Source organism: Mastomys coucha, unplaced genomic scaffold (assembly GCF_008632895.1).
Source record: "Mastomys coucha isolate ucsf_1 unplaced genomic scaffold, UCSF_Mcou_1 pScaffold8, whole genome shotgun sequence".
NCBI lineage: Eukaryota > Metazoa > Chordata > Mammalia > Rodentia > Muridae > Mastomys > Mastomys coucha.
In genome coordinates this window covers 80,045,621-80,068,387 of record NW_022196914.1, presented here as the reverse complement: position 1 = coordinate 80,068,387, position 22,767 = coordinate 80,045,621, and the positions used below count along the sequence as shown (strand labels likewise).

The following is a 22,767-nucleotide window of genomic DNA, read 5'->3' as shown; positions in this document are numbered from 1 at the left end:
TGTTTGTTTGTTTGAAGACAGGATCCCTCCATAGCCTCTGCTATCCTGAACTTACTCTATAGACCAGGCTGACCTTCTGATTGCTAGGCCTGCCTGTGCCACCATACCCAGCCAAAAGTTGTTTTGAGTATGAATTTTTTTTTTTTAACCCAGACTACAGAATGTCAAAATATTCCCCCCTAAGAAGACTGAGGTTAGGTGCTCTTTAGCATTTTCCTTAGATAATCTCGTAGGAAAAAGTGCTTCCCCTCCTCTCCCCTCCCCTTCCCTCCCCTGAATATTTCCAGTAAGAGAAGAATAAAGGATTGATGAGAATGTTTTAATCCTAAAATAGCAGATTGTTTTTCTGTCTGTTGCCACCTCCCTTACCTGAGTAGGAGTTGCCAGGTTGATTTATATTAGCTTTAGCTAATGAGTAAGGTGGGTGCTTTGTTCTAGGACAGTCCTGGGCTGGTTACAGAAACCAGCAACAGACCCTTAAGTGCTTATGTTAAGCTAACAAATAACATTTCTAGGTTTGAGTCAAAAGATTGAAGCCCATAGGGCAGGTGATTCTGATTAATCCAGATTGGAAATGGCTAGGGAAAGGATTCAGCAAGAGTAGTAAAAATACAGGCACAACTCTAGAAATAGAAACCTTCCAATTTTTCACTTCAACAGCATTTTCTAATTTTTTTTTAACTTTTTTAATTTTATTTATTTTTTATGTGTATGAGTACACTGTGGCTGTACAGCATGTGTGTGGCTGCTGGGAATTGAACTCAGAACTTCTGCCAGCCCCGCTTGCTCCGGCCCTGCTCACTCTGGCCTAATTCACTTGTAGCTGTCTTCAGACCAGAAGAGGGCATCCGATCTCATTACAAGTGGTTGTGAGCCACCATGTGGTTGCTGTGATCCGAACTCGGGACCTTCGGAAGAGTAGTCAGTGCTCTTACCCGCTGAGCCACCTCACCAGCCCAGCATTTTCTAAATTTAATCAGACTTTGTTTCTTCTGAATGTTAATACTGTGTGTTATGTGAGAAAAATGTCTAAGTCAGTTTTCAAGAGGGCAGTGGTCCAGGTTCCAAGTTGTAGTGTGGCTCTTATAGCTTCTTTTTCTAAAAGGACTTACATTTTTATTTTATGTATATGAATATTTTGCTGTATGTCTGTCTGTTAGCTGTGTAATGCCCACTGGAGCCAGAAGAGGGTGTCAAGTCCTCTGAAACTGAAATTAGAAACAGTTGTGAACTGCCACTGACTAGAAATTGAGTCAGGCCAGGTGGTCTGGAAACAGTTGACCCATCCCACCAGCCCTCTTGACAGTTTTGAACAGCATATACCATGTAGAGTTTTCTACAAATAGATGGCCAGGGCTTTTGCTTAGTAGCAGAGGAATAATTGAGTGATCTTAGTAATGTAGACCCATAGTAAGACCAGAATGTTCAGACTTCCAAGGAGCAGGAAAAGTTTTGTCTTTTGTTCATAGACCTGAGAGTCATTCTACTTAGGTATAAAGTAAATGAAACAAACATGAAAGAGTTTGTGATTAGATTTTATAATGTTTGCAGTTTAGATTTGGGCATTTGTTCTGGAAATTATTAAAATCTGTTAAAATTTTGCACTTTTTAAAAAGATTTATTTACTTTATATGAGTACAGTATTGCTGACTTCAGCCAGAGACACCAGATCCCATTACAGGTGGTTGTGACCACTGCCCGGCCCTTTGCACTTTTAAGTAGCCTTTTAAAATTGTTTTTTACTTTAGCTAGACTGAAACAATAATACCTAGCTTTCTAGCATTAGGGGCAGACAGAAATCGTATCGTTTTATTATTTAGATTTAAACACAAAACTTGTTAAGATTTGTAGAAAAAGGGTTTTGTTTTGAGACAGGCCTCATTATATCATTTAGTCTTTGCTGGCCTGGAACTCACTTTGTTAGACTGGGTTGACCTCTAACTCACAGCAAGGCCCTCTTGCCTGGTGGGTGCTGGAATCAAGGGTGCGTGCCACCACACCTGGACTAAATATTTAGTCTCACAAGTAACTTTATTCTTATATGTCCTGTGTGTTTGGAAACCCTGTTAGACACTCAGAGGTCACTATACAGCTCAAAAATTATTTCTCGAAAGTGAGTTACAGTGAAAAGAGTTCTATAAAGTTACTTACCAGAACAGTCGCAGAATTGAGCCTGTGGGAAATACTAAAGGTTTTGTTACTAAATGATGAAGAAACAGTGTAAAAGACCTCTTGTGGAGATTGGATTAGTTATCAGAAACCTTCCTAACAAAGAAGTCTAGAATCAGATGGCTTCACTAGTGAAATCAGTCAAGCATTTAAAGAGTTCATGCCGTCTGTTCAAAAAAAAAATTAAGAGGCTGGGGAGACAGCTCAGCAGTTATGAGTACATAACTGCTCTTTCAGAGAATCTGAGTCTCCAGTACCTGTGTCAGATGGCTCATAACTGTCTATACCTCTAGGTCTAAGGGATCTGAAAGCTTCTTTAGGTCTCTGCAGATACCAGTGTTTACACATCAGTAAAAAGTGTTTAAAAACAATTGAACACTTCCAAATTCATTTGAGACCAGTATGACTCTGATACCATGGCAAAAAAGACAAAGAATTTAAAAATAAAACTGAAGGCCAATATCCTTTATGAATATGTAAGAAATACCAGTAAAGTATTAGGAAACTAGCCAAGCATTGTAGCTGGCACCTGTCACCCCATTACTTGGAAGTTGAAACAGGATGGCTGTCACAGGTTTAAGGCTAGCTATAGAGTGAGACCCTATTTTTTAAAAAGTCTAGGGAGATGGCCCAGCAAGGAAACAGGCTTGGAAGGAAAGCTTTTCTGAATTTGGTTCCTGGAACCTACCAGATAGAGAGGCAAGCAAGCATCTGTAATCTGTACTGAAAGGGTGATGGAATGGAGAATTGCCTGCTAGCCTGATGTTCACAGCACAGTAAGAGAAACAAAAGAATGTCTGCTTCAAAACAAGGTGGAAGGAGAGCAATGTAAACTTTTTCCTGTCTTCTGTACTTGTATACTCTATGCACATACACACACGTATAATAGGAAACTGCATCTAATAGCATATTAATTAGAAGATCATTTACCACAACCAAGTGAGATTTGTTCCTGTGATGCAAGGATACTTCTGTGCAAAACTCAATGTGGTATACCATATTGGCTAATTAATTATATCTCAATAAGACTTAGGCAGAGCCAGGCGGTGGTGGGGCACGCCTTTAATACCAGCACTTGGGAGGCAGAGGCAGGTGGATTTCTGAGTTTGAGGCCAGCCTGATCTACAGAGTGCGTTCCAGGCAGCCAGAGCTATACAGAGAAACCCTGTCTCAAAAAACCAAAAAAAAAAAAGAAAAGAAAAGATTTAGGCAGAGATTCCATGAATATGACATTTACTATCACAGGCAACAAGAACATAGACACAGTAAAGGGAGCAGTGAGAACACAAGAGGTAGAATGGAGGAGATACTTACAAACCAAAGATCTGTCTGAAAAGGAACCCAGACAACTTAAAGTAAAAAGTTAAACATACACGGAGTAAGAATTTAAGTAGAGATTTCTCCAAGAAAGAAATACAAATGACCATTAAGTATATAAAGCATATTCCACTTCATTAAGTCAAATCTAGAAAGTATTACATTTGTGAAAAGGGCTGTCAAAAAAAGCAGAAACAGGTGTGGGAAGAGAAGTTGGGAATGAGTGTAGGTGCAAGTAGAAACCCATATGCATTGAACAGCTTTCCAAGGGCGATTTGCTTTGGCTCAGAGTTAGAGGCTATGGGTAGGACGGAGGACCTTAACACGGAGAGCAAGAAGGACCTTCCTCTCACTAGCCCTTCTTTAAAATCGATTCAGTATATACTGAGCCCTTACTCTGTAACTTAAGCATTTTTAGTTCATCCCTGTTCATGAATGAGTTTATAATATTTTTATACAAGCACACCATGGGGAGCATTATTCAGCGAAGAACAGTCAGGTGTCATGTGTATACCGACAAAAGCTGCACAAAGACTGCAGGACAGAATAACTTAAGCCCCATCTCTTTAATATCCCATCCAGCTTTGAATAAGCATTCTCAGGATCCATTCTGAGTAACATCACCTGCTGGGGTTCAAGCTGTTAACACACGAGCCTTGGGAGGAATATTTCATCTTTAAGTCATAGCACACAGAATCTAGTAATTTCACATCTGAGCATCCATGTAAAAGAATTGTACTCATTGGCCAGCAAGATGCCTCAATGAACAACAGTGTTCAGTGTAAGCCTGACAACCTGAGTTCAGTTCCTGGAACCCACAGTTGACCTCTACAGGTACACTGACACATATGTCCATGTATCACACACACTCACAGTAATGTACTAAAGATTTTTTTTGGTTTTTCGAGACCGGGTTTCTCTGTATAGCCCTGGCTGTCCTGGAGCTCACACTGCAGACCAGGCTGGCCTCAAACTCAGAAATCCTCCTGCCTCTGCCTCCCAAGTGCTGGGATTAAAGGCATGTGCCACCACCACCCGGCAAGATTTTCTTATTGCATGTCCACATTCTTTTTGTTGTTGTTTATTTTCAAGACCGGGTTTCTCTATGTAGCCCTGGCTGTCCTGGAACTCTCTGTAGGCCAGGCTGGCCTTGAACTCAGAAATCCACCTGCCTCTGCCTCCCAAGTGCTGTGATTAAAGGCGTGTGCCACCACCACCCGGCACATGTCCACATTCTTTTCAGCACCATTCATGGTAGCCAACATGTGGAAATGACCTAAGTGTTCATCAGCAGGCATGAATGAAGGAAATTTACACTTATACAAAATAGAATACTGGCTTTTAAAAATTCTGCCATATGCAATAATGTATATAAACCTTGAAATTGTTGAAGATAAATGATAAAACTATCCTTTTATATAACCATCTGAAATTGTCAAATTCATAGTTAAGAGGTGGAGGTTGGAAAAGTGGCTTAGCAGTTAAGAGAATATTGCTTTTCCAGAGGACCCCAGTTCAGATCCCAGCTTCTGTCCCAGGCAGCTCACAACCACCTAATAATATTCTAGCTCCAGGAAGTTCAGGGCTTCTGGCTTGTATAGGCACATACACATAGTTTGAATTAATTTAAACCTTAAGGGGGTGGGGGCTGGAATGGACTTATAAGGCTGCAAAGAAGAGCATGAGATCTTAGCTTGGTAAGTAGTGCCAGAGTGTGACTAGGATACTGTGATAAGGATTCTGGAAATTTTCAAGAATGAGAAGAAATAATCAAATCCCAAGTACTTTCTTTACTATGCATTGTGAAGTTTGAATCAATGTGAACTAATGGTAATGCGCATCTTTTTTATAGGTGTTAGTAAGATGGCTTTTCGTCACTTAATTGAGTTCACATACACAGCAAAACTAATGATACAAGGGGAAGAAGAAGCCAATGATGTGTGGAAAGCAGCAGAGTTTCTACAAATGCTGGAAGCTATTAAAGCACTTGAAGTCAGGTAATTGTTTATTTCTTCAGGAATGCTAATGGCACTATTAAGACTATAGAGTATGTGTTGAATCATTAAGTAGTGACATCCTGAAACTAAGAAAATCTGGATAGTGATTTGGTTTTCCATTAGCATTTGGTTTCTCAAGTAAGAGCTCCTAAGATTAAAGTAACATCTCTGGTATGTAATAAGAGTTTAGGCAGCTCTTCAGGGTGGCCTCTGGATCCTCAAAATTCTTTTGCTGAATTTGAGTGAGAATTATACTAAGAATGTTAATAAGAATAAATAGACCGTGGTCCTGGTGTCTCTTTGCAGCAAGAGAACTTTGACCGAAACAGCCATTTATTGCCTTACTCTCATTTGGCCTATTTAATTGGAGCCTATGGGGGCCAGTTCTATTCAAACCACCAGATAGCCAATCTAAATGTACTTATACAAGGTTATTATGTACTTTGCATAATCTCTAAATGGTGTCAATCTCCATCTCAATTCTCAAATACCAGCTGCAAAGGGAAAAACAAGTATTCAGTGGTATTGTTACCGCATGAGGAAAGATCTTACTACTTGGATGCTTGCCTTTAGTCCCAGCACTCAGGAGGCAGAGACAGGCAGATAGATGTCTGTGAGTTTGAGACCAGCCAGGTCTTCAGACAGAATTCCAGGATAGGCCTACCCAAGGAGAAACCATGTCTTGAAAAAACAACAAAAAACCCACAGAATTTCTTCTAGGAGGCATTCAGAAAATATTAAAGGATACAAGTCACTCAACATCTTCACATACCAGAGCAATGCACTGAGGGCTTGGGTGTTGCTCTGGGTTACCCCAGCTCTATCATTGTGGACTTAGTGAAGTTGCTCAGCTCCTGTCACATGGTATAATAACTCAACCTTTTTTTTTTTTAAAGATTTATTTTATTTATTTTATGTGTATGAGTACACTGTAGTTGTATAGATGGCAGTGAGCTATCATGTGTGTGGCTTCTGGGAATTCAAGACCTCTGCCACCCCGCTCAGCTCGCTCCAGCCTGTAATTCACTGTAGCTGTCTTCAGACGCATCAGAAGAGGGAGTCAGATCTCATTACTGGTGGTTGTGAGCCACCATGTGGTTGCTGGGATCCGAACTCAGGACCTTCGGAAACGCAGTCAGTGCTCTTACCCACTGAGCCATCTCGCCAGCTCCATAACTCAACTTTCTACGTAGAATTGTTTATGAGGTTAAATTAATGCCTGTAAAATGCATATAATGGAGTCTATCAAATTGAATTTCAAATGTATGAATTACTACTTCATTGTTACTATTTGGTTTTCCCATTCCTCCTCCTCTTTTAATGATGATTTAGTACAGGCCATTAGAATGCCAACAAGCAGTTTTGTAGGTCATTTCCCTTAGGGAACAAAATGATTTAATCCAACTCACTAGTATGGTTTAGTCAAGAGATGAAATTGGGAATAAATTTAGGAGATATATTGAATTATAATTGTCCATAAATAACATTTTTTAATCTTTATTTTATGTGTATGGGTGTTTTGCCTTCATGTTTGTTTCTGTACCTTGTACATGAGGTGTTCCTGGAGACCAGAAGAATTTTAACTGGAGTTAAAATTTACTGTAAGCTGCCATGGGGTTTCTGGGAATTGAACCCAGGTCCTCTGGAAGAGCAACTAGTGCTCTTCTCAGCCATCTTTCCAGACCCCAGTAACATTTCTTTTAGCTGATTTGACAGTTCACAATTACACTTCTTCAAAAAGAACTTGGTATATATCCATTCTGATCCCTAACACCTGGTACATAGTACATTGGTGTTTGTGGATGTATGCCAGTCTAAACCAGCCTTGTCTTCTCTGGCAGACACCTGAAATTGATTAGCAAAATAAAGACATGTGCTAAGGCTTGTGTATAGATGGCATAGTTTCCGGTCTGTGGTTTAATTTTTTGGGTACTTTCTGAAGTGTTTGCTATTTTTCACTTAGTATTGCATTTTAGAGGTTTATCTATAATGCGCTGTTACTGCATTCATTTTTATTGACTACTAGTAGTTCATAGAGTAAATGACATAATGACATTTGGGTTATTTTCCCAGTGTTTGACTGTTAAAGCAATGCTGCTATGTACAAGTTAGAGGACATGATAACATTTAGTAAACATTTAAAGTTCAGTATGTATACCTTTGGAAATAGTGGTGTTGCTGGTATACAGGGACTGCAGATTTTTGGATTTTTTATTCAGGTTTGTTTTATATTTATGAGCACGCTGTCTCTGTCTTCGGACACACCAGAAGAGGGCATCAGATTCTATTACAGATGGTTATGAGCCACCATGTGGTTGCTGGAAATTGAAGTCTGGACCTCTGGAAGGACAGTCAGTGCTCTTAACTGGTGAGCCATCTCTCCAGCCCCAGCGCTGCAGTTTTATTGTATCCTCACCAGTATACTGAGTATTGCTGAGGGTTATTTTTGAAAACCTTACAAACTTTTTAAAGTCTTTATTCATTAGTGGGGGGCATATATGACATCACCTGGGTCCCCAAAATCAAAATCAAATGTGTGCCATATAGCCGGTTAGCATCTGTTCCATCTCTGGATGTATGTGAGTCATTGTGTCTTGAATATTTAGTGTGCATGTGGTGTGCGTGGTGTGCATTGTGCAGGTCCTAGCGATCAAACTCAGCTGAGCCATCTCCATAGCCCTGTTTTCAGAGTTTTAATAAGCCTTAATATGGTAAAGGTTCTGCTTTTATACTTATTAAGCATTACTTAAAGTATATGGTTTGGGGGAGATGGAGAGGTGGCTAAGTGGTCAAGAGCACTGACTGCTTTTCCAGAGGACCCAGAGTTGATTCCTGGCTACCCACATGGTGACTCACACTCATTTTTAAATCTAATTCCAGAAGATCTGATGGCTTCTTCTGGCTTTTGTGGGCACAAGGCAGGCATGTGGTGCATAAATAAAAGTGGTAGGCAACACATAAAATATAAAAGTACAGACTATGGGGCTAGAGACATGGCTCAGTAGTTAAGAGCACTTATTCTTGGAGAGGATCTGGGTTCAGTTCCCAGCACCTACATGGTGGTTCACAACCATCTTTTACTTAATCCAGTTCCAGGAGATCTGTTCCCCTTTCTGACATCTGCAGACACTACCCACGCATGTGGTAACCATACAAGTAGGCAAAATACATAAAATGAATATATCTCATAAAAAATTTTTAAGATTTAAAGATGCACATTTAACATGCCCATAAAAATATAATCTCTATCAACTTAATGGCAATCCAGTCTTCCTTTTTCAGTCTTTATTATGCAAATACTATACTGTAAAACACAAGTTACATTTTCTAGAATTTTACTAGGCTCTTATAATATATATACTAGGTGTGCTTACCTAATTTCATCATTGTTTTGAAATTTATTGATATCCTTGTGGACATTTACCTTCTTTCCACTGTGAAGCTGGCAGACTTTAGTCAGTGGTAAATCTATCAGTAGGAACTGTGACCTAATCCATTCAATTTTCCCATATTAGGCTTATTTAAGACTACTATTGGGCTGGAGAGATGGCTCAGCACTTAAGAGTACCGACTGCTCTTCTAAAGGTCCTGAGTTCAATTCCCAGCAACCACATGGTGGCTCACAACCGTCTGTAAAGGGATTTGATGCCCTCTTCTGTGTGTCTGAAAATAGCTATAGTGTACTCATATAAATAAAATAAATCTTTAAAAAAAAAAGACTACTATTAACAGAATTTGAGTAAATACCACCTGCCTACCTTGTACCTACAAATTTAAGGCCTGTGTCACTAGGGGAAACTGTTTGACATTGCCTGCAGTTCAGAGAGAATGCTTGACTCAAATTGTAGTTTTTGGAGGGCTGTCTAAAGGCAGTTCAGGTTTCATTTATCACAGACACCTGACTGTCAGTTCTGTGGCAGTTGTCCATGTTATAGTCCTGGGTTCTGAAAGATGTAATGCTTCTCCCTCCCACATACCTCCTGCAGTTGCTGCTTTTTCTCCACCTCGCAGAATTAATGTCCTAATTTAGTAACTATAGCTTGTTCCTTTCTAGTCATCTACTCCTGCCCAGAACTTGCACAGAAAATATTAGCGCACTTTTATAATAATATATAATATGTAATATTATATATCATTTAATTTAGAGACCTGTTATGTTTCCCACTTGACCTCACCTGTGCCATTATAAATGTGCTGCTTGGTCCAGTGGCTTTTATTCCTGTGATATAAGATTCTTATAGGAGAATCCAGAGCCGGGCAGAGATGGCACACGCCTTTAATCCCAGCACTTTGGGAGGCAGAGGCAGGCCTGATCTACAGAGTGAGTTCCAGGACAGCCAAAGCTACACAGAGAAACCCTGTCTCAAAAAAAAAAGAGAGAGAGAGAGAATCCAGATGACTAAAGTAGCCCATATCTAAAAGAGATACCAGCTTTATTGTCCCAGTCTTTACTAGTGGGGAAAAAATAATGTCAATATTCAGGGCAGAATCCTAATTTTCTAATTAGGTTTATATAAGCCTCCCCTCCTTTTTGTCTTCATCACTACTCAGGAAGCAGCTGAGAAGAAATGATCCCTTTGTGGGGACAGCTGAACTTGATGACCAACCTGCCTTACTCAGATATTTGGACAAGGAGGAGGTGAGGGAAGTGGAGTGCGAAATCATTTTGAGTCAGTGTTTGAGGAGTATATTTGTAAGAATTCAGATAGCATTATCTGTTGAGGGTAGGAAGCATAAGAAACTAATACCTTCCTATTATCCAGTTACTATAGTGCTTTCATGATAAAGACTAGATAATCTAGGAAGCCAAACATGGACCACAGTCCTGAGACCTGAAACAGCTAGCTGTTCAGACTGGAGTAGCACAAGAATAACCTGAAAAGATCATCAGGATGAAGCTATCACACAAAGGTTCCAGATCAGTGTCAGTTTGTAAGTAACAACATCCTGTGCCCTGCTGCTACTTCACTATAAAACAGGCAACCTTTTAGGAGGTGTCAGAATCGGACGTGAAGTCTACACTTCAAGACCAGTTTGTGATGGTGGTGAATGTTGGCTCTTAGCATTAACAATGGCAGTCTGGGCAAAGTAGGCTTGCTTGTTTAATAGGATGCTTCCATCAACTGATTAGTCTTCTTAGAGAATGGCCATTTGTCATAGACATGTAATGAGTGACTCGGGAAGTTTCCAAAACCATCATTTTTCCCTATGATTGTGGATTTTGAAGTAGCTGTCTTCAGTGTGCCATGCCTTTTAAGTTAGCTCACCAAATAGTTAAGCCACTGGCAACAGCCCATATGTCAGAAATATAGCAAGATGAATCAGAAGGAATGTTTGGCCAGAGTTCTGATGACAGTATAAACTTCTGCCTACAAAGCATCGCTGCTATGTCTAGTTTGACTTTCACAGATGCTGTTGAGGCTAAGTACATGCAACAGAAGGCCAACCACTTTTCAAATTAAGCATTTCTTCTTGACTGGCCAAAGAAAGATACTTGCTGGACACCTCTAACCATATTAGTCACAAGTCTGGTTGACTCACATACAGAATGGGACTTTCAGACTGGAAGAGTTCAGCTTTCCACAGGTTGGGTATCAGTTTCAATGTGTGACCATTAGCATGCCTATTGTTTTCAGAGTTGTACCTTGTAGTTGTGACTGGGGTCAAGTCTAAAACCCAAAACCTTTGAGTAGAGACTTCTTCCCTTTGCCCAAGTTCCTTCCAACATTATCAGATTGCTCTTAGTCTCCATTATGTGTGTGTAAGGAGATTTTTTGCTCCACCATGAATTTTACTTTTCCTTAAAGCAGCTGAAGTCAAGATAGAGGGGAAGAGAGAAAAATAGATACAGAGATGTGGAAGGTGACACACTGCCATGAAGCAAGGCACATTTCCTTTCAGTTTCAAGCAGCCTCGAAGCTGCATGCTTCTTGCCCACCTAAACACCTCAGTCAGTAGCAGGGTGAAAACTTCAGACATGCTCTGTTTCAGCTTGTGGCCCTTCCTGATTTAGTGTGTCTCTCCATGTTTTCTAGATGAGGATAACAGATAGACGCCCTTCGGTTTGACTTAGGTTTGAGTTGCAGTGGCTCCTTTTTGCAGAGCACACACACCCTGGGTGTTTGTCCTTGTCACAATACTGTACCTTAGGCTTTCGTGTAATGTTAACAGAAGGAGGCAATGGGGAGGAAGTACTGGTCTGTTGTTGACTGTTTCATTAACCTTCATATGGCTATACTTGGATAAATGTCATTGTCTTGATTGTAAAGCTTTTAAGGGAAATCTTAAAATTGATCAGTCCAGGCTGCCCTATTTTGTTTTCTGCCTTCCATACAATTTTGTTTTTGTTTTTGTTTTTCAAAGAAGTCTGATTTTATAGATTTTTTTAAAAAAAAAACAAACTATACTTTATATATTTCAGGAACAAAGAAAACTCAGCTCCATTAGAGGAAAACACTACAGGAAAAAATGAGGCAAAAAAAAGAAAGATTGCAGAAACTTCCAATGTTATCACTGAGTCATTGCCGTGTGCAGAATCGGAACCTGTGGAGATCGAGGTGGAGATTGCTGAAGGCACGATTGAAGTAGAAGATGAAGGCATTGAGGCCTTGGAGGAAGTGGCGTCTGCCAAGCAATCTATAAAGTACATACAGAGCACAGGCTCCTCCGATGATTCCGCTCTAGCGTTGTTAGCAGATATCACCAGCAAGTACCGTCAAGGTGAAAGCAAAGGACAGATTAGCGAAGATGACTGTGCATCTGACCCCATAAGCAAACAGGTAGAAGGTATTGAAATTGTGGAACTTCAGCTGTCACATGTGAAGGACTTGTTCCATTGTGAGAAATGTAACCGTTCGTTTAAATTGTTTTACCATTTTAAGGAACACATGAAATCACACTCCACTGAGAGTTTCAAGTGTGAAATATGCAATAAAAGGTATCTTCGAGAGAGTGCATGGAAACAACACCTAAACTGTTACCACCTTGAAGAAGGTGGAGTAAGTAAGAAGCAAAGAACTGGGAAAAAGATTCACATATGCCAGTACTGTGACAAACAGTTTGATCACTTTGGACACTTTAAAGAACACCTTCGAAAACATACAGGTAATTAGCAAATACTTTGTTTTGAGTATTATTTTTTTCTGCATTCACTTGAAATCTAAATCCTGTTTTTCCCTTTGTGTTTTCTGATGAGCATGGGTACATAATGATTTCTTGATACTTTAAATGCAAATCAGTGTCAACCTTTAAAATGATTGTTTTTATGTCTTGCTCTTTTTTATATTCTTTAAAGAAATATGTAAAATAGATTATAGTTTATTTGCTAAGTACCATCAATTATTAAATTTTAATTATGTGAATTCTTTTGTTTTCCATGTTAACATGTTACATAGGTAAACATATTTATAAGCAATCTAACATTTTTATGTATTTTTCTTTTTGAGGAGATATACATTTATAATCCTCTTTTTAGAAGTATGTACTGTATTCTGTGAGTGTTGAATTTGCATGTTGTATGTGTATGCTCTTTGTACACTTGTGTATGTGAAAGCCAGAGACACTTTCCCCAGTATTTTCAACTTCATTTTTGGAAGCAGAATCTCACTGAACCTGAAGTCAATTCAACAAAACTGTCTGGTCAGGAAGCTTCAGGAATATGCCCCAGATGCTGAAGTTACATGCCACACTGCCTTCCTAGCTTTTTGCATTGTGTTTGGGGGATTAAATTTCATATCCTGTTTGTGCAGCAGACACTTCCAGTAGTAGTAGTAATATATTTTTGACCCAGAAAAATACAGTCATCTCTATCTGTCTCTCTCCACCTCTCAATGGCAAATGTGTCAGGACTGGTAGACAGCCAAGGGAGGTGAGGAATACTCACTCTTTCTTCTAAGAGTTATCTCACTCTTGAAGAGGTCCCAGGAAGCCTCTTTGGCCACCATAGTTCTGTGTCATCCTCCTTCGCACTCCCACCTTTTTTTTGGGGGGGGGGGTTTCAAGACTGGGTTTCTCTGTGTAACCTGGCTATCCTGGAACTCACTCTGTAGACCAGGCTGGCCTCGAACTCAGAAATCCACCTGCCTCCCCCTCCGAAGTGCTGGGATTAAAGGCATGCGCCACCACTGCCCAGCCCCCGAGCATTTTTTGATAGAATTCCTAAGTCAAGCACAGGACACCAGTGACTTAATTTTTTGCTAGGCTCTAAACTCTCTATAATAGTATGGAGAAAGCAGTTACCATGAGCTGCCAAGTTTTAAGATTTCTGGACAGTTGTGCTTGATGTTTGTTACATACAATGATTGAGGCTATTTGGAGTGGTGATACTGGAAATAGAACATAGGTACATACAACAAGCAGGGTGTTTTTTGTTGTTGTTGCTTGTTTTTGTTTTGTTTTGTTTTGTTTTTTTATGCCAGAATTTGTACAGCTACTAGTGCTGATTCTTTTTTTTTTTTTAAATAGCTGTCTCACTGCCCTGAGTTGTTATACACTAATTGAACTTGAAGAATCAGGTAGAATCAGAAAATGTGTTATTCCTCAAGATCCAGCTCCAATTATGATGACTTACAGGAAAAGAAGTTAGCCTGGAAACAGGTTTTCAAGCAAGAAATAAGACACATAGTCAGGGAAGTGTGACAGCAAGTTATTTTCATCACTAGTAGAAGGATGGATGACTACAGAGTTGGGTCAAAGAGGAATACCAAGAGACTGCTATAGTAGGCCACCTGGGCAGTACACAAGGTCTGCAGGTGGTTTGTGGGTGATTGGTGGGGCCAGCGAGAGAGGAAGGGAGCTTTTCCACCCTGTACTCTTCATTTAGCAGAGCAAACACAAAGCTGGCACACTTTGTGCTGTATTGGCACACTCCTTTAATCCCAGCACTTGGGAGGCAGAGGCAGGCGGATTTCTGAGTTCAAGGACAGCCTAGTCTACAGAGTGAGTTCTAGGACAGCCAGGGCTACACAGAGAAACCCTGTCTCAAAACACCAAAAAACAACAACAACAAAAAAAAGATGATGTGAGATAACTGAAGTAAATTATCTTTGCTACTTGCAGATTATAGAGCCATATGCTCAATATATGGTCCATTAAGTACCAAAACAAACTGAACTTTGCTTTGTGGGCTTAAATGTAGAAGCAAAATGATCAGATGTGTTTTAGAGAGATGACTGGCAAAATAGATGGATGTGGAATAATAAAAGCTGCTGGCTCTGAGGAAATCTTTCACGGTAATCAAAAGAACAGGAGGTGATGGCAGCAGTAGTACGTGGGTGGAGTGGGACAGGGTCCACAGGGTTCATGCTGCTGAGCCTTAGAAAGATGATCATCTCTAACTTTGTGTTGGAGTGACTCTAACTGGGGTTTATTAAGAAAACATCAAACGGAAGCCATTAGGGGTAAAGGAGAATACCCTGTCCATATGAGTCTATTTGAAAAGGAGTCTTGGGGTGAATTCAAAATGTTTTTAAGTAGTTGCTCCCTATTTTCCAAGAAGGTGCTGAAAATAAAGGTCACCATTGACTGTTGGCTCCTTTTCTGACAAATGCCAGTTTGACAAACATGTTGGGTCACTTTATATTGAGGCCCTTTTCTTTGCTTTAAGGATAATGGCAGCTGTCCTGCAGATAAGACAAAAAAGAGAAGAGTGAAATCACTCTTAACAACCAACAGTCCACATGTCTTTAAAAAAAGAAAGTCACCTGGCTATTTCTAGATTTTACTAGGCTTGTTTAATAGACACAGTTCAAGTGGCATGCAGTGGAAAGTGAGCTTTTCCTATTTCAACAGATCTCTTAAAAGCAGCCATTGACTAAGGGGATAACTATGGGGAGAGCGTTGCTTTGGCATGCAGAGCATCGAGGTTGGGGCAGGACCAGCAGATCAGGGGTTGAGTGTTTGCCTCTAGCCTTCAGGTGTCTCCCATGCAGTATCAATTGATCCATCATAAGCACACACACAGTTCTAGAAAAACATGAGTAAGCATGAGCAAATGTTACATCATTTAATTTTAGACTCTGGTTGGTTGGTTGGTTGGTTGGTTGGTTGGTTGGTTTTCTGAGACAAGGTTTCTCTTTGTAGCCCTTGGTTGTCTTGGAATTCACTATGTAGATCGGACTGCCCTCAAACTCAGAGATTTCCTGTCTCTGCTTCCTGAGTGCTATGATTAAAGACATGTGCTACCATGCCTGTCTAATATTAGGGTTTTTTGTCTTGTTTTTGTTTTCTGAGGCAAATTCTCATTAAGCAGCCCAACTGATCCTTTTGCTTCAGCCTCCCAAGTGCTGGAATTACAGTCGGTTCAGTGTTACTCTGCTTACAATCTTTTGAATGAACCACTTACAGAGATTTAGTTTTCTTTTACTATAGCTACTTAACTGTGACACTAAACTACTATTAGCATGTGTATATGATTGTAGCTCTAAGTTTTTGCTAGAGATAGTCAATTGTGACATTGTAAGCATCCTCGTACATTTGTCTTCTACTTATTTGTTTATTTATTTATTTTTAGATATTTTCTTTATTTACATGTAAATTTCTCCTTTCCCAGTTTCCCCTCCAAAAAACAAACAAGAAGACAAAAACAAGAACAAACCCCTGTTGCCTCCCCCTTCCCCATGCCCGCCACCCCACTCTCTCCCACTTATTGGCCCTGGCATTCCTCTACATTGGGGCACAGAACCTTCACGGGGCCGAGGTCCTCTCCTCCTATTGATAATCGAATTTGCAATCCTCTACTATACACATGCTGCCAGAACAATCAGACCCGTCCATGTGCAGTCCTTATTTATTTATTTTTATGTGTGTGAGTACATTGTAGTTGTACAGATGGCTGCTTGCTCCAGCCCTGCTTGCTCTGGCCCCGCTCACTCCAGTGTAATTCACTGTAGCTGTCTTCAGACGCACCAGAAAAGGGTGTCAGATCTCATTACGGGTGGTTGTGAGCCACCATATGGTTGCTGGGATCCGAACTCAGGACCTTTGGAAGAGCAGTCAGTGCTATTACCCGCTGAGCCATCTCGCCAGCCCCGTGCTATACTTTTAAAGGCTTATTGCATATATGTGCGTGTGCACTTAATACCACCACGAGTGTGCAAGCCAGAGAACAGCTTGCACGAGTTGGTTCCATCCACTGTCTGGGTTCCAGGAATTGAAATCAAGTCCATTGGTCTTAGCAGCCAGTGCTGAGCCATCTTCTGGCCTATGACATTTAGTTTTTATGAGAATAATTGCCAAGTTAAAGAAATCTTGGCAACTGTCAGGTTGCTTTTTATTCCTTCCCTCTCTTCTTCCCTCCCTCTCTTCCTTTGTATGTTGTGTGCCCATACCTGCTTGTGGAGACCAGAGGCCATTGTCAGGTGTCTTTCTCCTCTTATCTTTGAGACGAGTCTTTCATTGACCCTGAAACTCACCTACTGGCTGGCTCCTGGGAGCTGCCTGTGTTCACCCTACTACCACATTACCTCAGGGCTGGAGTTGCAGCTGTGCTGCCACACTGGGTTCTTAGGTGACTCAGAGTGTCAGGTCTTCATGCTTATATGGCTGCCACTATACTGACTCAGGTTCCCAAGCCTTCCACATTACTTTCCAAAATGTTGATAGGGGAACTTTTTAGTTTCATTGGTAATGAAAATCACACACAAATAAAACATAACCAGTTTGTTGAGAATATTTCTCAAAGTTTCTTGAACTAAAAAGTTCCCATATCAACGTTAATTCAAGATGTAGGTGTTAGCTAATTTTTCCTTCACTGGGAGAACATGTGACTTGGTAACTTGTGTCAGGCTATTGAGTATTTTGGCATTGTCCAGAACCTCTTCCTCACCAGAGCAGTGACACTGAAAGTCTTGGTCCTGTTCTGCAAATGCTATGCTGTCTTTGAATCCCAAGCCCTCAACAGTTCTCACCCCTCTACCTCCAAGGCTTTTAGCTCCTTCATCACTTTCTGTGTATTATCATAGTTCTGATTTCCATCTTAACCTCTCTACCTAGTTATGTCAGTTCTTGCATAGAGGGATCCTGCTTGTATTTAAGAATAGCCTCCATCTTGGAATCATTACAGCTTTTTACTCCTAGTAAAAACTGCTGGAGAAAATGGTCTCAACCCTTAATTGAGTAAGCTTCTCTTTCTTTTCTTTTTTTTATAAAGATTTATTTTACATGTATGAGTACACTGTAGCTGTACAGATGGCTGTGAGCCGTCATGTTTGTGGCTGCTGAGAATTGAACTCAGAACCTCTACCGGCCCCGCTCAGTCTGGCGTAATTCACTGTAACTTTCTTCAGATGCACCAGAAGAGGGCGTCCAATCTCATTACAGGTGGTTGTGAGCCACCATGTGGTTGCTGGGATCTGAACTCAGGACCTTTGGAAGAGCAGTCAGTGCTCTTGCCATATCACCAGCCCAAGCTTCTCCTTTCTAATTGCTTCTCCAAATTCTTGATGTCCTGTTCAAGACCCTTACACCCCACTTTAGCATTAGCATTGCTCATTGCTCCAGCAGCTTGCTTTTCTTCAAAGACCAGTCCTGATTCTTTTAACTTCATACGTCTATCAGAACCATGTCCATCTTTGTTACTAACTCATCCTGTCCTCTTCCCCTACCTTTTTCTCCCGAAGAAAGTCAGCAAATGGTGATTCCTTGTTGGTTAGGGATCTTGTCTAGTCCACACTCCCGACCCCTTTTTATAAGAGAGAGTTTGTGGACTGGAGAGGTGGCTCAATGGTTAAGAGTACTAGTTGCTCTTGCTGAGACCCTGGTTCAGTCTCCAGCACCCATGTGGTAGCTCACACCTGCCTGTTACTCCAGTTCCAGGGTATATGTGCAGGCAAAGTACCAGTGCACATGAAATAAAAATGAACATTGTAAAAAGAAAAAAAGTGAGCACATGTATCTGTGTTTCTGAAAACTGAACCTGGGGTCCATGTGTATGCCAGAGAAGCATTCTGCCACTGAGCCTCATCCTCAACCCTACTTCCAGGTGATATTGAAAGAATTCTCTACTGTTTTACTATTGTGCCTCTTTCTCATTAACTTCTCCATTCTCGGTAAGCCTGGCTCCTAATCCCAATGTGCCTCTGACTGCTCTAATTTTCCTTGGTATTGTTTGTCAGTCACATTTGTTTCTACTGTTGACATCTATTTGGTGTTTTCTTACTAGTGTGCACTCAGGATTTTATAATTATATAACACGCTGAGAATTTAGTTCCATCTTAGAAGTGTTCATTGCCACTAAAAATAACCCCTTTATCTATATATCAATTGTATCATTGTATCTATATATCATAGTATTTGGGTCCAGAATTGTCCATACAATTATCTCTTGGGCATCTCTGTTCCACTTTGAATTTCTTTTAAATTTCTCTTTTAACCTCTTGGATTTTTATTTGTTTAATTTTATAATTTTATATGTATAGGTGTTTTTGCTTGCATGTAAGTCTGCACACAGGCTAGAGGGTGGCAGATCCCCTGAACTAGAATAGATGGTTGTGAGCTGCCATGTGTGTGCTGGGAATCAAACCTGGGTTTTCTAGAAGAACAGCTACTGAGCCATTTCTCTAGCCTCTCATTTATTTTCTGAGACAGTTTCGTGTAACGCAGGTGTCCTTGAATTAAATAAATATATTGTCCAGAATGGTCTTGACATGCCTCCACCTCCCTAGTACTGAGTTACGGCTGTGCACCACCACACTGAATTTATATGGTGCCAAGGGTTAAACCCAGGACTTTGTGCTACTTTGCAAACAAAAAACAAAAACCCTAAATTCATAGTCTTTCCCAGCATACCCACTACAGACTTCATTTGAACTCCTGGGCTCTTAATACAAGGTGGCATGCTAAGCCAGAGAGTCATAGTCAGCTACTTGTCCTTACTCATTTCTGTGTGATCCTGTACTTCTGTGCCTCTAAAGTGCACTGCTGCACATCTGTCCCGTGGCAGTCTTTTTTTTTTTTTTTAAAGCAGGTTTCCAGTGCTTTTACACTTATTTTCATGAAAATGTTCAAACAGTTTATTTGCTTTTTCTTTTTGTGTTTTACTTTCGTTTTGTCAGAGATTGTCTCACTGTGTGTCACTGATTGGCCTCAAACTTACCATCTCAGCCTCTCTGGTCTAGGATTAAAGGCACTCACCACTGTGCCCCCATGCATTTTGCTTGGTTGAGAGAGGTTGCTGTGTTTCCCAAATTTGTCTCAAAGTATTAGAATCTGTCTAACTCAGTCAGCTTCTCCTAATCCTGAGATTATGGATGTGTGGCTCCCTCCTTGTCTTTATCTTTTTACTGTCATCACTTAAAATGTGGTCTGATGCATACATGGTAAGAGGGAAAAAGCTTAGGGAAAAGCTAGTTTGATATTTCCATATGACTCCCCAATCTGACTTAGCTTGAGTGTTCCCCTTCTTAAGGATGTGTGAATTAAGTCAGGCGTGTGGTTCATTCCTATAGCTGTAGCACTTGGGAGGTCAGCCTGGGGAACAGAAAAAGGAAAGCCTAATGTTGTGGCACATGCCCACACTCCCCACACTGGAGAGACAGAGGCACACTCAGAAGGACCATTACGGTTTGTGGCCAGCTAGTATATATGACAAGTCCTGCCCCGCCTCTTACAAACACTCATACTCAAAGAAAAATGACTATGAGCTGGGTGTGGGTGTACACTAACCTTTAATCCCAGGACTAGGAAGCAGGAGGATCTCTGAATTGGAGGCCAGCTTGGTCTACATACCAAGTTACAGGACAGCTAGAGCTACAAAATAGAGACTCTGTTCTAAAAAACAAAAACAAGCCAGGCAGTGATGGCTCACGCCTTCAATCCCAGCACTTGGGAGGCAGAGGCAGGGGGATTTCTGAGTTCAAGGACAGCCAGGTCTACAGAGTGAGTTCCAGGACAGCCAGGGCTTCACAGAGAATTCCTGTCTTGAAAAACCATAAAAAGGAAAAAAGAATGATGTTAAAGTTGTCCAGAAGTATGCCTCAGTGGTAAGTCGTCTTCCCAGCATACATGAAGCCTGTGGTTCAATCCCCAACACTGCAAAAGAGAAAAAACATTGAAAAAAAAAGTGAGCTCATATTTACTTCTGCTAATGTTCTCAATTTGTTACTGTATTTTTTTTCTTACAATAGGTGAAAAACCTTTTGAATGTTCAAATTGTCACGAGCGGTTTGCTAGAAATAGCACTCTCAAATGTCACCTTACTGCATGCCAAACTGGAGTAGGGGCAAAAAAGGGAAGGAAGAAGCTTTATGAATGCCAGGTATGTGCAGCTATATTTTGTTTTCACAAGAAGAACTTACTGCAGTCACTAGAAGTGCAGAGTAAACAGTCCTTGAATCATGGGGTTGACTGAAGTTTTTGATGTGACACTACTGTAAAAAGCACTATGTGTTCAGTAGAAACCATTCCTGGAATTTTGAAATCTTTTCCTGAATTAGTAAGTAGAATCTTCTCTTGTGACACTGGGCAATAGTAAGCCTCAGCTCCTAGATAACCATGAACTCACAATCCTAAACAAATCTGGTACTCTCATTACATGGCCCCAGAACAGTCATGAATATGGGTCAAAACAAAATTGTGAATTCCTTAAACATTAAGGGTTTTTTTATTTTATTTTTTTAACTTGTACAGCTCTTGAATGTGAACTTTGGAGATGACAATGTCCTGTTGCAATGTCAGAGGGTTGGGCATGCCTTTAGTGCAGCAAATGCCCTTTTGACACAACATTACAGTGGTGTATCAACATCTCAAGCACGCTAGAGCCTCAGAAAGACTTGGAAGAAAATGTTTATATGGGATATTAGCAGCCCTGGATGATCAGTATTGATAAAGTTGGCTTAAGTAATAGCCTAAACAGAAGTGCAGGGTTATTAGGTGGTTCCCTGTGTTTCCTTTCCTTTCTGTCATATCCCAGGCTGGCCCTTGAGCTGACTTTGTAGCTGAAGATGACTTTGAATTATGATTTTGTCCTGTCTCTTATCTCCCAAATGCTGAGGCGTGCACCACCACACCTGGAGAATAATAGGTTTGGGTGTTTGTTTATATTATATTTATTTACTAATGGCTGTGTGTGCGTGCATCAGAGGACACTTTGGAGGAGCTTGTTCTTTTTACTGTGTGGGTTTTAGGGATTGAGCTCAGGGATTGTGCCTGGACGTGGTGGCAAGTGCTGCCTTTACCTGTTAAAGCCATCTCACCTGCACACAATTAATTATTTTAACCATAGGAACAATCATTTCTGGGAGAGAGGCAGAGAAGGCAGAAAAGGTATAATTGTGTTTTCCATAATTAGTATATTTTTTTGTCCTAAATAGTGTAATGGGTCTAAATCTGGAAACTGGGATAAACTATGATATTGTTACTTTATATTTGATACTTAACAGGAGCAATGCTGGAATGTTCCCAGAATTTAGTCAGTTGTTAGGTGTATGTATGGGCTGAAAGATCAAATGAAATCAAGTGTGCAAAATAGCTTTGTACTAGGTGCCCTGGAAACTACATTTAATGGTTTTTGTAATAACTTATCAATGTGTATGGTAGTTTGGTGGGTGGGTGAGTGGGTGGTTGTCTGGTACTGGGGATTAAACACAGGGCCTCCCATATGCTACACAAATACTCTTACCACTAAGTTAAACTTTCAACCCGTATTAGTGTATTCTTTGTGAGGATTTCTTCATTAGTGCTTTTTGTTTGATTTTGTTGTCGCATTTGTTGATGCTTAGGATTAGAACCAGTATAGTGCCTTGTGATTGCTAGGCAGATACTACTGAGCTAACCTCAATCCATTAGTATAATTTATGGAGAATAAATGTATCCACATTTACTTCAGTATGATTATAATTATTAATATACTGTATTTGGTGATTTCAGGTCTGTAACAGTGTATTTAACAGCTGGGACCAGTTCAAAGATCACTTGGTAATACACACTGGAGATAAACCCAACCATTGTACTCTGTGTGACTTGTGGTTTATGCAAGGAAATGAATTAAGGAGGCATCTTAGTGATGCTCACAATATTTCAGAGCGTATAGTAACTGAAGAAGTCCTTTCAGTAGAAACACATTTACAAACCGAACCGGTAACATCAATGACTATTATAGAACAAGTTGGGAAAGTGCATGTGCTGCCACTTCTTCAGGTCCAAGTGGATTCTGCACAAGTAACTGTGGAACAAGTTCATCCAGATCTGCTCCAGGACAGCCAAGTGCATGATTCACAAATGAGTGAGCTTCCAGAGCAGGTCCAAGTGAGTTATCTAGAAGTGGGCCGGATTCAGACTGAAGAAGGCA

General features: G+C 40.5%; 1 protein-coding gene across 1 annotated transcript in view; it reads left to right on the top strand.

The window, feature by feature from the left end:
* The window catches only part of Znf131 (zinc finger protein 131), a 39,029-nt gene that overhangs the window by 5,551 nt on the left and 10,711 nt on the right, over positions 1–22,767 (top strand). Inside the window, exons 4-7 of the mRNA XM_031360108.1 lie at positions 5,339–5,483; positions 11,905–12,587; positions 20,606–20,736; positions 22,347–22,764. Of these exons, the coding sequence (XP_031215968.1) occupies positions 5,339–5,483; positions 11,905–12,587; positions 20,606–20,736; positions 22,347–22,764 (1,377 nt within the window). The remainder of the gene's footprint in view (positions 1–5,338; positions 5,484–11,904; positions 12,588–20,605; positions 20,737–22,346; positions 22,765–22,767) is intronic.